At 39.1% G+C, this 16,442-nt stretch overlaps 1 protein-coding gene across 10 annotated transcripts in view; it reads right to left on the bottom strand.

The window, feature by feature from the left end:
- Window positions 1-204: 204 nt before the first annotated feature.
- kcnc2 (potassium voltage-gated channel, Shaw-related subfamily, member 2) overlaps window positions 205-16,442 on the bottom strand; it is an 83,479-nt gene continuing 67,241 nt past the window's right edge. For 2 of the 10 annotated variants that reach the window (XM_015049503.1, XM_015049494.1), the window contains 3 exons: window positions 12,833-13,763; window positions 9,877-10,059; window positions 3,989-5,378 (listed from right to left, as the gene is read on the bottom strand). In XM_015049503.1, the coding sequence (XP_014904989.1) occupies window positions 5,242-5,378; window positions 9,877-10,059; window positions 12,833-13,763 (1,251 nt within the window). In that variant the 3' untranslated portion in view covers window positions 3,989-5,241. Of the gene's footprint in view, window positions 2,850-3,988; window positions 5,379-8,596; window positions 8,659-9,876; window positions 10,060-12,832; window positions 13,764-16,442 lie in introns of those variants that run through there. The other 8 variants (XM_015049520.1, XM_015049552.1, XM_015049537.1 and 5 more) reach the window with 8 other exon arrangements.

Below are 16,442 nucleotides of genomic sequence, written 5' to 3'. Positions count from 1 at the left end.
CTTACTGTATTTCAGTAATTTATAATAATAATTGTAGAGAAGACAAAAACAGTGACACAAATCAAATAAAGAGATCAACAAGTAAAAGATAAATAGTTTATGTGAGTCTTTCACATAGCATTTACCTTAATTCTATACACAGAATGATATACAGGAGGTCATCTCTTCAACTTTTTTTTGTACAGATTGACATAGTGACTTTTATTTTTTTTTCAGCATGCATTTTAGAATGACAACAAAAAGCTCCACAAATACACACTTAAAACTAGAACTTTCCTCACAGTAAAACGTACGAGATGTGAACTCGAGTCAAAAGCGTCAACGGTTTGAACGCACGATGGAGAAGCACACCATCAGACTACCATGACTTCTACCATTCAGAGCAATGTAGTCATCAACAGCAAGACACAAAAATACATGTTCTGGATTCAAAAAAATAAACACCCTTTTTTTTTCTTGTTGTTCATTTGTTTTCAAGTCACAACATCATCCTAGAATTACACAAGAACGGTTCTCCTTTGACAGTTCAAAAGAGTAAAGCAGCGTGTGGTTACTACACAAGGAGGATTGTGTATACGGGGCGATAACTTTGAACAGCTAGCCTACAACCGCGCAGGTCGCTACCAAACAAACAGCCGGTTTTTGGGGGGCTTCGTTTTATTTTTGTTCCTGGCTTTTCCGTTTCCCTTCCTACTATAAACTGGCTGCTGAAATCACAGTGTGGGTCGGTGCTTTTTTTTTTTTCTTCTTCCTTCCTTCCCTTCCCGTTTTGCTTATTGCAAAGCAGATCTGATTGTGTGGGTACACAGGGTTGCTACAGTGCAGACGCGTACCGCTCTAGAAGTCCCGCTTCGGAACGCGGTGAAATTTCTGCTACACTTTTTGCTCTGTCCCCATAACAGAGTTGGGGTTGGGGGGGTTTATGGAGGTTGGGAAGAGGAGGAGCTTGGAAAGCTTGGAAGAATCAAGTCATGCAGCTGATTTCTTTTTTCTTCTTTTTTCCGTAGCGACCAGAAATAATGAGGAGTAATGTTAAGAGTCATTTTGGTTTGCAAAGAGAGAAAAAAAAATCTGCAGCAGTAAATGTATTGGTGGCTGGGGTTAGTGGGAGTGGGGGGCTTCTACAATGGTAGCTGCATCGCAGGGAGAGCGCTTGTGCTAACACTAACTGGAAGATTCAGCATCAGGTCCACTCACTGGTCTCCCCTGACCTAGTGTTTCTCTCCACCTAGTAGAGTTTTTGGGACACATATAGACATACACACTCACGTTTGTGACTTAGCCTACTGAGGCCCCGGCTACGCTACGCCAGATATATAAGTGATCTTTTTTTTTTCCTCTTTAAATCTGTAAAATTCCAATAAGAAAAGCTGCTACACCAATTCGGCACCAGTAGGGGGCAATATTGTCAACATTCACTAGATTTAAATTTCAAAGAAGATAATGAGCATGACTAAAACAGTGACAGAGAAAATGTTTTATATTATGATTGAAGCTTAATGAGCATAGATGTGGAACATCTATATATTTATTTTAACACTTAAAATAAATAAGTGTTAAAATAACACTTATTTTAGGTGCTAATCATTTCACTGATACTACCTTTAAAGTTTTGACCATTTTTAACCAGATTTCTTTTTATAAAATTTTTTTTGGGATATGAAATGGTGCCATCCAATTTCATTGATTGTGTGTTCAGACAAGGGAATACAATTACAATTTCATTATTTGACTCAATAATGAGTTTACATCACTCCAATAAAAAAAATCTATCTACAAACTGTGCTGTATAACATTTTGTGTCTGATGTAGTGTCATAAACTCTCAAATGTTTCACATAGCAACTGATTTCAGGGAAGATTTACGAAATTTACGAACATACTAACCTGCAACAAAACTAATCAAACATATAATTGTTTAAGGATATAAACTATATAAAATATAGTTTAAATATCTGAAATGGAACTAGGAAGGGGCCAAAAAGCAATGCAAGGCAAAGGGGTGAATCGAGCCGCAGTGGGCTAACATTACCTAAATCCAGTGTGCATGTAAACACCCCAAACTTGATTTTAAAATCTCAAATTATTTCCAATCGAAAATTGGTTTGTGTGTTGAAGGGAAGTGTAAACAAAGACAGAATAGAGATATCGGTGTTAGCGTGGACGGGGCTCGATGTGTGTCACCAAATAAGAAGTAAGCATAGACAACTGTGATGTTGTATTTATTCAGTTTAGCACATTATGTCTCTCTACGCTGTATATACCTTAAGTAGAGTATCTGATACGATTAACACTCCATTTTCAAAAACACAATGTGCCTCAACGGATACGTCTTAATACACTTATTGCGATGGAAAGGAGATACCACAGCTAGAAAAGGGATTGATGCCGAGTGTCACGACACTACGTAGCTACCAGAGCATCCACCTTGATACCCGACTCGCCATCAAAAGACAGATGTGTGGACAGAGCCACTTGGCCCAGATGTGCTGCAGTTATTGTATTTACAGGAGCAATGTCTGTGTCATAAACTTTCTCCTTAAGGACCAGTTTTTTCTTTTTTTTTTTTAAATCGCCCCTTTTGATTCCAAAACAGGAAAATAAAATAATAATAGCGTGAGAGGGCTTAACACATCAAAGTCCTCCCAGAATTTTTTTGTTGTTGTTGTTTCACCAATAAGTCTCTTCCTTGTTGGCAGAACAGTAAGCTGGGTTGCTGTCAGTCATTAGCGTCTGTGCAGGCTCCTCCGTGTTGTCCGGTAGCAGTGGCCTCGTGGTTCCCACCGGTGGGTTCAGAGGGGGGGTCTCCCACTGCAATAGGTCGCCATTACTGATGACAGTCTTATCCCACTGGCATTCAAACAGGAATGAATGGTTTCAGTGAAACACAGACACATCTTTTAAAAAAACATCACAAATCTCACAGAGGACCAGATCGGTCACACGCTCCAAATGCAACGTGAGTTTCTACGAACTGCGTGATGCATTTTAGTGACTTAAGTGGAGGGAAGGGAGATGAATAAACAGTTTGCAGTGAAGTCAAGAGAAAAAAGAATATTCTTTTTAACCAAGTTTTTTTTTTCCTTCTTCTTGCCAAGCTGTGAGTAAGATGCATCTTGCTGTGAGCCAGTTGCCAGGCAACCATGCGCCTGTGGTAAAGACGCACTATGAGGATGGGTTTCACATAGTGCAGGTTTTATCTGTCTGGTTTAAGAGTTGCTTCAAAGAAGAAAAAAAAACTCACTTTTTAGTGAGTATTTCCTAAAGCAAACTGGTAACATCTAGGCATGGGCTGGTAACAGCGCTCTCAAGACGTAGAATATGATTTTGAATCAAAATGCTAAAAGTGTTCATATAATTTCCAGCTATTCTTTCAAATTTGCCTCTGAGTGTTACTGGAGCCAGTTGATGAATTTTCTCTACAGACCAAGAATCATATTGAAAACGCTTGACTGTCATCTAGCGGTCAGAACGGGAACACCGTCTTGTGATTTTTGTAGTACTAAAAATTCACAACGTTTCTGCAACAGCAGCATCGATAAAAGAAATAACATGGAACATTTATTCGATTACATTTAGGCCTGATGCATGTGCTGTGTAAGTTTTGGATTTTGTGCTACACAGTTGTAAAAAAAAATAAAAAAATCAGAGTAAAGGGTTGAATTTTTACAAGGAGTTAGGTTCTGGCTATCAGATACTTGTAGAAGTCAACTACTCTGTCGAATAATTATTAAATTTAAGGGATTAAAGGTATTCCCAATTTATGCTAAGCTAATTCATTGTAGAAGTTTGGTTTTCTTTTGTTATTCTCATCAAACTCATGGTGTTTTGGGTCCTTCTCTCTGAGTTTCCTCTCGTTATTATATAACTTTGTCAATGACGCCAAACACTGCGCGACCACATCAACTGTCCCCCTTGAAACACATGGCTGACGTCGTCAGTAATGTATTTTCACATTACTGTCTTTAAAACTAAAGACAGTTATGAAACAGATGTTTCTTAACTTTATGTTGCCAATTGAAATCTAAAGTAAGAGGATATTGTTGGTAAATTTTTAACAATCCCGACCCTAAAATCCAATATGGTTGCTGTTTCTTTTAGCGTTAGCAATAGCTCCAGCAATAAATTGCTTATTATTCACTTTAGCTTTGAGTTTGTGTTAGTAATTGTTGCATCTATGTTGCTGGCTCTTATTTTGAAGTAGGAAAGGAAGTAGTTGTTGAGTTGACAGAGCTAACAGGCTTGAAGAAGCTTTGAATCTCTTACCAACCTATGCCTAGAAACATTTGAACCTGAGTTTGCTTGTTTTGTTAATATATGCTTGCGATCTTAACAGTTTAATAATAATGCACTGAAGAAAAATGCTACATGTGACTTTCTGAAGCCTTGTGCTTGTCTCTATATTAAAGCACCAGCATATTCCGATCATCATTTTAGTAAAGAGACACAAGATGACAAACCGAATACGTGTTCTGCACTGAAAGCTGACGCCAGCGGTCCCGTCAGATGGTTACCTTTCTGCCATGGTGGTTCCGTCTCCCAAAGCCATTAAGATAGAACGCTGCTCTCTGCTTGTGTGAAACCAGTAAAGACCACCTCTTTGCAGTTATCTGCCAGTAAACAACCAGAAACACAGCAAGTTTGGTGGCACTCAGTGGAACCAAAAAGAAAACACAATCCCCACAAAAAAAAAGACACATCTTTATGTATGTATGCATATAAATCCTCAAGCTTTTCTCCTCCTTCGAACTGTTTGCCAAAGCAGATCCTTGCACAAACATGAGGAGACCCTGCTGTCGGTGCTCGTGTGAGATGAAACTTACACTCTCACACCGATTCGTTCTGCTTCAAACCCAAAAATAACACCAAACTATAAACCAAAGTTACAGCCACGTGTGGTTGAAATGTGAAATCTCTTTTTCTTTTTGTCCTTGGAAGCACGTCTCGGTTGATGATATCTAAATATGACAAGATCTAATATCCCTGATTAGTAAATATGGATCATATGGTGGATGGCGGCTACTTCAGTCAGAGTTCCTTTATTGCAAGTCTCAAATGACACCGTCGAACTAAAGGGAACTCCAAGTGACAAAGCAGAATAATCGTGTTACTTAAGGATGTTAGCGCACGCTCCTTCCTGCCAGGCTGGCACCGTTAAGTCTCAGCTGCGATGTAGGCAATATGTGAGTTCAGACACGATGCCGGGGAAGGGAGGGAGGGCGTTCTTTTTAGGCTGGTCGCCTCACAGGATGGATGGGATAGGGGAGCGGGAGCGGCGCAGTGGGCAGGGGGATCCGTAGGGTGAGGTCACGGGAGACAACCGCAGGGTGTTACCGGCCAGGCCAGCAATGTTGTTTAAGCTCCGGGATTTCTCATAGCCTTCAGATGAGAGCGGGGCGACAAAACGGTGGTGGTGGTGGTGGAGGTGGCGGCGGCGGTGGTGGAGGTGGTGCAGGACATGAACACACACAGGCAGGCAGGCAGGCAGGCACGAAGGCAGGCAACGATCCGAATCCGAGCCGGCCGATTGAACCGGGACAAGACAGGAGACAGGAGTGAGACAGAGCAACAGCAGCAGTCTGCATGTTGAGAGCATGCACAGAGCAACTCCTGACAGAGCTCTGGTGTTCACAGCAACAGCTGCTGGGGAGCAACAAATAACCAAAGCAATGGAAGAGGATCTGTCTTTTGGCTAGATAGACAGCTACCTCAGAAATGACAGATAGCTAGCGAGAAAGCTGCTGTTTATCTATCTGATAGCTATCTAACTAGTTAGCTAGATAGCTAGCTCGTCTAGTTGGCTAGACTAAATAGTTAGTCTACCTAACTATCTAGTTAGCTTTCTAGACAGTTAGCCAGAAAGCTAACTTTCTAGATAGTTAGAAAGCTATCTAACTTTGTAACTATCTAGTTATCTAGCATCTCCTGACAGAGCTCCGGTCAACTAGTAGTTATCTAGTTAGATAACTATGTTTGACCTATTGTTCTGCCCTAGTAAGTTATGCTGAATGAGCCTAAATTGGTAGGCCAACTACTTTTAGGAAGGTTCACAACTTTTCCATGGTTACAGATTCATTTTACACTTGCAGATCTATAGATTATCATCTGTTCTTTAGCTTCTTTAGATTGTAGGATGTTGAGTTGCTTGTTGGGATGTTTTAGCCTACTTCATGTTGCTAAAAAGGTTCTCTTTAATTTATTTATCAACATAACATACTTACAGATTGGCTTGAGATCTGACTTCATCTGCATCACATCTGAATTTGCCTTAACTTCCTGTTATGTTAGGATCAATTGATCACATTTATTGAAATGTGTTCAATAAAATAAAGCTCCATATTTATTTATTTTTCATTTTTTTTGGCAAATCTGTACCAGAAAGTCCATTAAAAAATTCTTCTTTTTTAGTTCATGTAACCTCCACAGCAGCTGTGTTTGAGAAATTATTGGGCAATAAAAAAATCAGTTTACAGAGTCAATGAAAAAGGAAATAAATCACATATGCAGTTTTTCTTAAACTGAAGCAGAAGCAGTCATTATTATGAGTTTTTTTTTAGCATAAAAAACAGATTGAACTCTACATTATGTTATAAGTTTTCATACCCTTTAAAGTTTTTCACAACATGTCATTTTACCAGCATTCTTTGAATGTATTTTAATGCAATTTTGTGTGATAAGCAAATAAATATGAAGTGGAAAGAAAATTATATAAGGTTTTCTATTTCTTTTCTTTTTTTTTTTTTTGTATAATTAAAAAAATCACAAAATGTATCCAGCCGTTTTGCCCTGCTGAAATGTTACTATGGGGGATTAAAGAATATCTCAAATATACAATAAAATAATATTTGGTAACACTCCAGGAATGTCTTTGATGAGGGAACAGCATTATAACATAATGGAAAGCTCAAAAAAATCGACTTTACATATAATATTGTTCCTTTATATATATATATATAAAAAAATCTCTGTGAAATACAATGAAGTGAAAAAGTTAAAGGAGTATGAATACCTTTGAAAGGCACTGCAAATCGAACTCATTGCATGTTTATTAAATGCTCACAAGAACATCTTCACATATAGACATTTTAAGTCAGGCACAAACCGTGATAATAATATTAATAATAATAACAATATCGGGAGGGTTTTTATTAATTATCAAAGTATATGCATGAATGGAAGTGGCACATACTGATGATAATGATTTCCCATCTGTATGGATTCACACTTTAAAAAAACAGTTTAAACTTGAAATCTGCATTCAGTGCAACGTAAACAAGCAGGTGAAAGCAGCTGGGTCGTTAATGCAGCGGACCAATCGGCTGGCACCTGGTTCTCAGGAGGAGCAGCTAAGGGAAACGTCGCATCAGCAGCTGCGTTTCCCTTACAAACGTGCGCAAAAACGTTAATGTTTGGCTAGTGTCAAAAAACCTCGTTTTGCAATGGCAGTGTTTAAATTAAATAAGAAATCCAATTAAAATTAACCTGAGCACATGTTGCCAAAATGACGGAAATCTTCTCAGTTATATCCATATAAACAAAATACTTGTACCAAATGTTTAGATCCACATTTTTCGCTCACTGTCTGACATGAAAGTTAATTAACAGCTTATTTTTAGCTACTAAATTCAAAATCGGAGAAATTTTGTTTTCGTTCCTCATTTTCAAGAGTTTACATAAACATTTTTCCCCCAACGTTTCAGGCGTCCTTCCTCAAACTTTTCACAGCAGTTTGCCATAATTTTGGTTTACAACTAAATAACAATAAAACTGGTGGAAGTGAATCTCTCCTGCACACCTTTTCAACTTTGTCCACAAATTCTCAGTGGGACTAAGACCAAAACAGAAGAAAGCGGCTTCTGTTATGATGGTGCTTACGACCAAATACGTCTATTTCTGTTTCATAAGACGACCGGACTGGTGTTAAAATTTGAGCGGTTTTCTCTCTGAGTGGATTTTCAAATTGCAATTTGACTTTTAGAGGGAAAATTTCTTCATGTTATTGCTACGTTCAGGTTAAACTTTGAGCATTGTTTGATATTTACTTGCCTTTTTTTCTTCAGCACTGTTAATGTGTGACAAATGGCTATCATGTCCCTATTTGGAGTCAAAATTTGAATACTGTTCAGAAAAAATATAAATATGTCTTTGAACATGTATTTCTATTGCTTACAGCATCAGATTTGCTTATAAGATCTATCAGTATCTTTAAAAAAAATAACATTTTAAAAATAGCCAATAGGTCATAGATTTTCATTATCCGATGCAATGTAGCACAAAAATATAAATAACTGAATCAAACAAGTCTACTGGCATGCTGACTGCAGGTGTATCATCGCCTTGGAGACAGATGATACTTGGCAATTTATCTCGCTGCTGTAAATAGGCGGTGAGTGTGGCAGAGGCCCAAAAAGGAAAATTTGTCCAAATTTATTCAAATGTTTCCAAGCAACGAGGAAACATGAATAAATTTTGCGTGTGCAGAAAGCAGCAGCGGCTCTGAGTCAGCTGCGCAGCAGAAGCGTCGGATCCTCAGAACTGTCAAAAATACCGTGATGTTTTTGGCGCTGCTTACAGCAGAGAGGAACAAGTTACGTTACCTGAGCTGACTAGTGTTGAACAAAGAGCCTTCCCCCCTCCAGGGATGTCGGCGTACCTGTCACTAAGGACACGGATCAGCTGATGAGAACTCTGACTGAGCTCTGTCTTTTTAAGGCTCTTTTCTGTATTTCTTTCCTCTCTATATTTAATGCCCCTGTTTAAATACACTCCACAAAAAAAAAAAAAAAATCCTGCAAAGTCAAGCAACAAGAAGGAATGCTCTGATTTGGAATTATTTTGGTACAAACACAGACTGTAAATGGGTCTGTAGATGCCTTGATCATCTTAGAACAAGCCATTTAATGTATATTAAGGACTTTATTAGTGAAGCCTGGAAATGTTTTGCATGAATATTACCGCACAGCTATAAATATGGGTCTCATTGTCGGTGAGCATGAGGCTAATATGTTTGGCAATTGCACAATACAAATAGTTAGCCATCTAACTAAATGTGATACCTAGAACATCTTTAGGATGGGAGAGGTCAGCGAAACGAAAATGTTAGATTGTGAAGGATTGGATCATAATCATGAGTTACTAGTTGTGTTTCCATTTACTATAAAATTGTGAAATTGAAACTAATTCGCTGAAAGAAAAGACGGCAATTTCAAAAATAAACTCCGGTTTTTCGAGGAAAGTGTTGTGCGCTACATTAAAATGGATGTATTTCTCAAAACTGCCGTGGTAGAACGTTTTTTGTTCTCATCACACGAGTCACGTGATCAACAGTTGGGTGTTACTACTGGCAAAAACAACAAAGAGAAGACAACAGGAAGTAGGATGATAATGGTTTGGATTAGATTTTTTTCAGTCAGCAGCTGATGAGCGCTAGCACCATGGCTGAATTATGAATATACATAATGTTGTTTACATCCATCACTGCCATGATTTTTAATGACTTACTGTGTGTACAAGTTTATTCATCATTTTTTTATTTGTTTTTTTCTTTTTAATGGAAACACTGCGGCTGCAAAATAGTTTTTCAACATTAGCAGAACACAGACAAGGATTTGCACATGTTTGTAATGGAAACACAGCTAAAGGGACTAAACACACAGGAGGAGATGGCCATAAGCCAATGTGTTCAATCAGGCAGGCAGGGTCAGTCATCAAATCACTTTCATACCCAATCTGTTCTGAATTTGTACCAAATTACATCCAAATCAGAATATTTCCCACACCGTGGGTTCTCAACTTGGAGCTTAACTCGTTGAAAGTAATAAAAACATTTATTTCAAAGTATGTTTGTTTTGATTCAAATTAATAAGAAAGCACTTACACGTGCAGTTACCTGGTTTTCTCATCCCTCCATCAGCGGGGCACGTGTACTCGCTGGCAGCGAGGAGGAAGCACGTGCCCCCGCTTCGCCGGTCGTGTTCCCGGGTGCTGGACCGTCGCATGGGGACCATCTCCTCCGGAGACATGCTCAGGTCGCTGCCAGCGCTGCAGTCTGCCGACAGAACTGTGGGAGGAGAAACAGACATATGGATTTTCTCCAGTCATTGTTCTTATTCGTTACAGTAAATGTAAAACGTTTCCGGAAAGCACTGTAAAGAAAGTCTTTGGTCCTGGTTTTGTTGCCGCTACCATCGAGCATTTCTTCTCTGAAGAATTGGTTTAATTAATCTACGCTGAAGGGTTTCAAGCATCTCGATTATTTTTTGACAAGGTTTAAAAATGCAGATGTGTTTTTTCTTCAGTCGTCAATTATTTGGGACTTTCCAGCGAGCACCATTGTTGTCCAGTTTGTCTCTTATTGTTGAATCATGAAGATTGATTTAACTGAGGCAAGAGGGGCATGAAGGGCTTTAGATTTCATCTCTGGCTCTATCGCTGGTTTCCTAGAGTCCTAAAGCCTTTGAAATGGCTTCAAAGCTCTTTCCAGTCCAATAGATTTCACTAGCTGCGTTTCCATCGACCATATAATTGCTCCATTTAACGTTTCAAAAATAAATTTGCTTAATGGACACACTGCAATAAAAAAACAAACAAAAAGACAGTCAGAAATGAGCAGAAGGGCACAAAGGTGATACTACTTTTTTTTTTTTTTTGCCAAAAGAGACTCAAAACATGACAGAACAAAGAAACACCATAAAAACCTTGTAACCTGAATACAACCACTTGATTACATTTCATTCTCCATCACTGTATGGGTGAAAGTGTGGCAAGGGGGCCATTTGTGGCCCTTGAAATCTTTTTTTTTCAGCCCCTGACTAAAAGTCAAGAATGGTAAAACAATTGATGGCCCAAAAAATGTGGAAATTGTCAGTTTTTCTTTTAATAATGCAACAGTTCAAAGCCCTTTTTATGTTTTGGAACATTAATTATACACAGTTTTCATTAAAAAATTGTTTATTGTTTGGCAGATATTGACCAAAATGGCTACCTTTAAAAGTAAAGTTAAAACCAGATGCATACACAGAAAAGTAATTGTTCTCCTGTTTTAAAAAAAAATTACTTACTTAAAACACACTCTTACAAGTAACTGTGTTTCACCTATCATTATGTTCATGTGACAGAGGTCAAGTTAATATTATTTCCTATAAAATTTCTATTTTATTGAACAAAAACATTTTATTCTGGCTATTGGTAAGTTATCCTTACTCTAAAAAAAGATGTTAAAACAGTGGCGTTTCCCTTTGTTTTACCCGTTTTGCTCACTTTAACAGACATACTATCCAAATTCGCTTAAAAAATCCCAACACGATAAAGCCAGTTTAAATGTTTTTGATGGAAACATAAATTATGCATCAATTTAAACAATCCTAATTCAGAAAACAACTTGGTAACTTCAACATCCTACAAGTAGCAGAAATCAAATGTTTGGTTCTGAGATGTAATGGACTGCAAAAAGCCCAGAGGACACACACTTACCCTTGGGGATCTCCTCAGTGGAATTTAAATAAACCTAGTACACAAAGGTCAGCACTAATTTCCATCACTATCAGATGTGTCAGAGTAAATTACCGACATGAACCTGGAGGCAAAAAAAAAAAGCAGCAACACACAGTCTAAACAGCAAAGGAACAGTCCCTAGTGGAGGAAAAGTGTTTCCCCTGAATCCTGATCAGCCTGAGCTTTTTTTCTTTTTTTTTTACCATCTTTTGCAATGCCTTCTTTGTCACCATAGCAACTGCTGTTGAAAAAAGAAAAAAAACGCAGTGAAAATAATTTGATGGCTTGTTTGGATCAAAAGGCAAAGAAGTATATGCAGTTTGTTCCTAAAGTATTTATACACCCTTGACTTTTCCACATTTCATCCCTTTACAGCCACAGATTTTCATGTGTTTTATTGGCGCTTAATTATTCAGTGGAGAAAAAGTGTACATATTCAAATCCTTTCACAAATAAAAACATAATAAATGTGTTGTGGATTGATAATTAACCCGTTTTACTTTGACGTTCCGAAATAAAATCCAGTGCAGCCAGTTGCATTTGTAAGACCTTCATATAGTAAACATCTGAGTTCACCTGTATTTAACTTAATGTCAGTGAACGCCTCACAGGTTCATCAGTGGGCAAACAGCACCATGATGACCAAGGAAAGCAGCAGACGGGACACGGTGTTTAAAATTAGACTATAAATTAGGGTAAGGTTATATAAAAAAAAACATCCAAAGTTAAACAACCCCAAGAAGCGTATAATCCATCATCCTGAAATGAAAAGAACATGTAATAAGTGCAAACCTACCAAGACGGGACAACAATTATCACACACTCCCATGGTAACTGTAAAAGCTGCATCCATTGTTGAAAGATAGCTATGCTCTTCACCTCAAGTCGTACAGAAAGAGATATGTCATTGTAAACACAATTTAAAACCATTCATTCAATTCACTTCGCAATGCAAGGGCTGCTTTGTAGCATGAGTCCAATAAAATATGTTGACGTCTGAGTTGAATAGGGAGAAGATGTGGAAAATGTCAATGCGGTGTAAGAAACAGAAAGAACCTGCTAAATGTTTACAGATTTCTAACTGAGGAAGGCATTCGGTTAAATTCAGGAATGATTTTGCCTCTGAGGAAAAGTAGTTGGTTCTCAGTTTTGAGTTTGTCAGCTCAATCCTAGCCTCCTCTGACAAGTGCCCTTGGGCAAGAGATCAAACTAAGGAGAGTCACTGATCTGCATGTTTGCGTTCGCAGAGATGGTGTTGTAGTGTGAACCAGATTGAGATGTTAAGAGAACTAAAATGGCTATAGTTAGTCATTTTGAACAATATTTTATTGAGGTCTTACCTGAACGGTTGCGTTCTAGTAATCTACCCCCTTTGACGTGGCACAAGTCACCTTGAGTGCTGTTGCAGGTCAAGTTGAGGTCCCCTTTACAGTACGTCGGAGAACTTCCCTGCACTGCCTGAGGGATGTGTTTCTTCCTTTTCTTGGGAAGCTTCTGCTTAGCCATGGCCAAAGAGTAGTACATTCCAAAGTTATTGACGATAACGGGCACAGGCATGGCTATCGTCAGCACACCGGCTAAAGCGCACAACGCTCCCACCACCATGCCTGACCAGGTCTCTGGATACATATCTCCATAGCCCAAAGTAGTCATGGTCACCACAGCCCACCAGAAGCCAATGGGAATGTTCTTGAACTTGGTGTGGTCGGTGGCCGTGGGGTCGTTGGGCTTGGCACCGATTCTTTCGGCGTAATATATCATGGTGGCAAAAATCAAAACTCCCAAAGCCAGGAAGATGATTAGCAGCAGAAATTCATTGGTGCTGGCCCGCAATGTATGGCCCAGCACCCTAAGCCCTACAAAATGACGCGTTAGCTTGAAGATGCGCAGAATCCGGACGAAACGCACCACCCTGAGAAAACCCAAGACGTCCTTGGCGGCCTTCGAAGAGAGGCCGCTCAGCCCTACCTCCAGGTAAAAGGGCAGAATGGCCACAAAGTCGATGATGTTGAGGACGCTCTTGACAAACTCCAACTTGACTGGGCAGAAGGTGACGCGCACAAGGAACTCGATGGTGAACCAGAACACGCAAACTCCCTCCACGTACGTGAGTGCTGGATCGGTTTCAATCTCATACTGCGGCGCCGGGTCCGGCTCGCTGCTGTTCCGCGCGTCGGTCTTGTTGATGATTTTGTTAAAAGCCTCATGGGTCTCCAAGCAGAAGGTGGTGATGGAGACCAGGATGAAGAACAAAGATGCGAAGGCAATGAACTAAAAGAGAAAAAAGCAAAAGAGAAGAAACACATCAATCAAGCTTAAGGTTATTTCAACGTGACATGGAGTGATTAATAACAAGCTGTATACTACTACTCAGTTTTAACCGAAGACTAGGGTTCTGTAGCTATGAACTTAAGCACTGCTTTGTCATCTTTGTGCACAATTTAAATTTGAATGTAGATATCAGAATGTGTCAATTGCTGCTGGTACGAAAGACAATCGGGAAGCGTAAAAAAGCAACACAAAAGACAGAGCCGGTGGAAACAGAAGCAAAAAACAACCAAAGGGTAAATAAAAGAAGTTGTTTCTGTGGTTATAAATGCTTTATTAATGGCAAACAAACTGGTAGAAAGCAGTTATACAAGCTGGTTTAAAGGTCTTACAGTTTAGACTACGTACTGCCATAAATTGGCAATATGTACAGTTCAGTGGCCTGATAACCACATAAATACATAAAGAATGCATGTGTTCCTTTAAACACCTATGTTTAAAGTAATAAACATTGCTGTTTAAAACCTCCACACTGTCGGTACCACATAAAGAAGAGAACCCGACTCATCTGAAAAGTTTTAAAAAAAGAGTAATCAAAGTTTAACATCAAGCAGATTCTTTTCTTCACAGTAACCTGTCTGTCTGTCGCAGAATCGCAGCTGTACTCCAAGAATCTCAGGCAGACATTGCAAACGTTTACAGGCGTTCTCCAAGAGCCAGAATAGCAGACTTCCACGCACAGCCCAGCGTGCTCCTTCTACACTTTCCTCCCACAGCCCATCCATAGTTGTGCTCTGCTGCCTACTGAGCGCCCAAGAAGAAGTCGTTTCACACTCTTACTCTCATGCTTGGTTTTTTGGATTGTATGACTCACGCAGTCTCAAAATATCATTGCCACTATTTGGGTCACCTTTATCTTGAACTGTGTGCATGCGTTCCTGAACATACTGTTTGTATCTTCACAATTATACATGCATCTTTTCAGGTGTGTATTCTGTGCTCTGCAGTTTAAGTTTCCCCACACATTTCAGCTGATTCTACAAATAAGGAGTTTTGACATTCTGTTCCAGGTAGACTAATGGTCATAAAAATTATTGCTATATAAATGATAATGTTGTTGATTAGAGACAATTTTCAACTAATATATTGATAATATAGCATAGAAATGCAAGGTCGCCCTCTCAAAGACCAGTAAACTTTAATTCCGTAAAGAGCACCAAGCACTGGAACTGAAAATAAATAAATAAATAAAACCACCACCAAAAATAATAAATTATCGAGGTAATTTTAATTCATAATTGATTATTGCCGCAGGATTAAACAGGACTTGACAATTTTATGTTCATCTTTTGTAGAGAAGAAAGAGCAAAGATTTCAGTCTGGTAGAGACATTCCCCCAAAACCCTGCTGCTGTAATTTGTAGCAACTATGGCTCTACAAATGCCTGAAGAAGGGGTAATACAAATCTGTTCCATACTTTTTTACTTCACTGGTCTTGGGCAAAAGATAAAAAAAAAAAAAAAAATCTAATATTTTTAGTCATAACATGAAAAAATGTGGCGTAGCTTAAGGAATGCTTTTACATGTCGAAAAAATTTCTATTTCTTCAAACCTTTTGTCATGAAAAGTCAAACTTTTTGTCCATCCATGAAACCAAGCAGACCTGGTTCATGTTCAGGAGATAGGTCAGTAATTCTTGGTTTTACGTGGACAAAAGTTGAAACGTACCCCTTCGCTGTGTGGATGCTGCTGACTAATGGTAACTGCTGAGCTGCAATTTTGTAGCATTTGCTTTGGCAACCCAAAGGACGGGTGAGTCCAGCCTCACCGACATATGGACAGTTTTTGTTTTGTTTAAAAATCTTTTTATGAAAGACATTAAAACACACGAGCACTATCCAGGAGACGCTGCTTCTCGACATTCTGATTTCCAGCACACACACACACACGCACGCACACACACATCGTATGCTAAATAAGTCCTCCACTTCTACAAATTGCCCTTTGAAGGCAGAGCTGGGCAGCTGTTGCACAGACGGTCCATCTCCAACTGCAGATCTAATTTAGCCCTGAGGACGAGCCCCATTTTCAGGCCATCTTTTTTCATCACATTTCGGGCTCGGGGAGGTTTGTCACTCAGTGCGTCCGCTAACAGCCCAGACGTCTGTTTCACAGCCACAACTGGTGACCTTCATGCGTGCCCCGAGAAATCACAAAGGTTTGTCATCATAAAAACTCCCTATTGATTGAACTGAAAGCCACAAAGATAGATTGATATATTGATTGATGACTTTAATAAACCGCAGAGGGAAGTTCTGTGACTAGAGCTACCCCAGGATGAGACGGTATTGTGCTGCAGGAATGAAAAATGAGGAAAACAATTCTGGGCGAGGCTGAAGGGAGAGGATAAACTCATTTTTGTCAGGTCAGTTGATGAAAACTGTCGTATTATAGGGGTTTTTTTAGAAGAAGAACACAGCAGAGAGAGAGAAAGTTATGGAAAAGTTTAAAGCAGGGTTAGCTTAAACTAAGCTAACCAGCTAAGTTATGTTAGGCTACTTTATTACTTATGGTAAACAAAACTAATCTAAGCTAGGTTTGGCTAAGTATCAAACTTAGCAAAAGCGACTTAAACTAAGCTAGCTCTTAGTTTAAGCTAACTAAAAACTAGCTTAAACTGAG

Source organism: Poecilia latipinna, unplaced genomic scaffold (genome assembly GCF_001443285.1).
Source record: "Poecilia latipinna isolate Pla-1442-1.1 unplaced genomic scaffold, P_latipinna-1.0 Scaffold46, whole genome shotgun sequence".
NCBI classification, from domain to species: Eukaryota; Metazoa; Chordata; class Actinopteri; order Cyprinodontiformes; family Poeciliidae; genus Poecilia; species Poecilia latipinna.
This window is presented reverse-complemented; position numbering and strand designations above follow the sequence as displayed.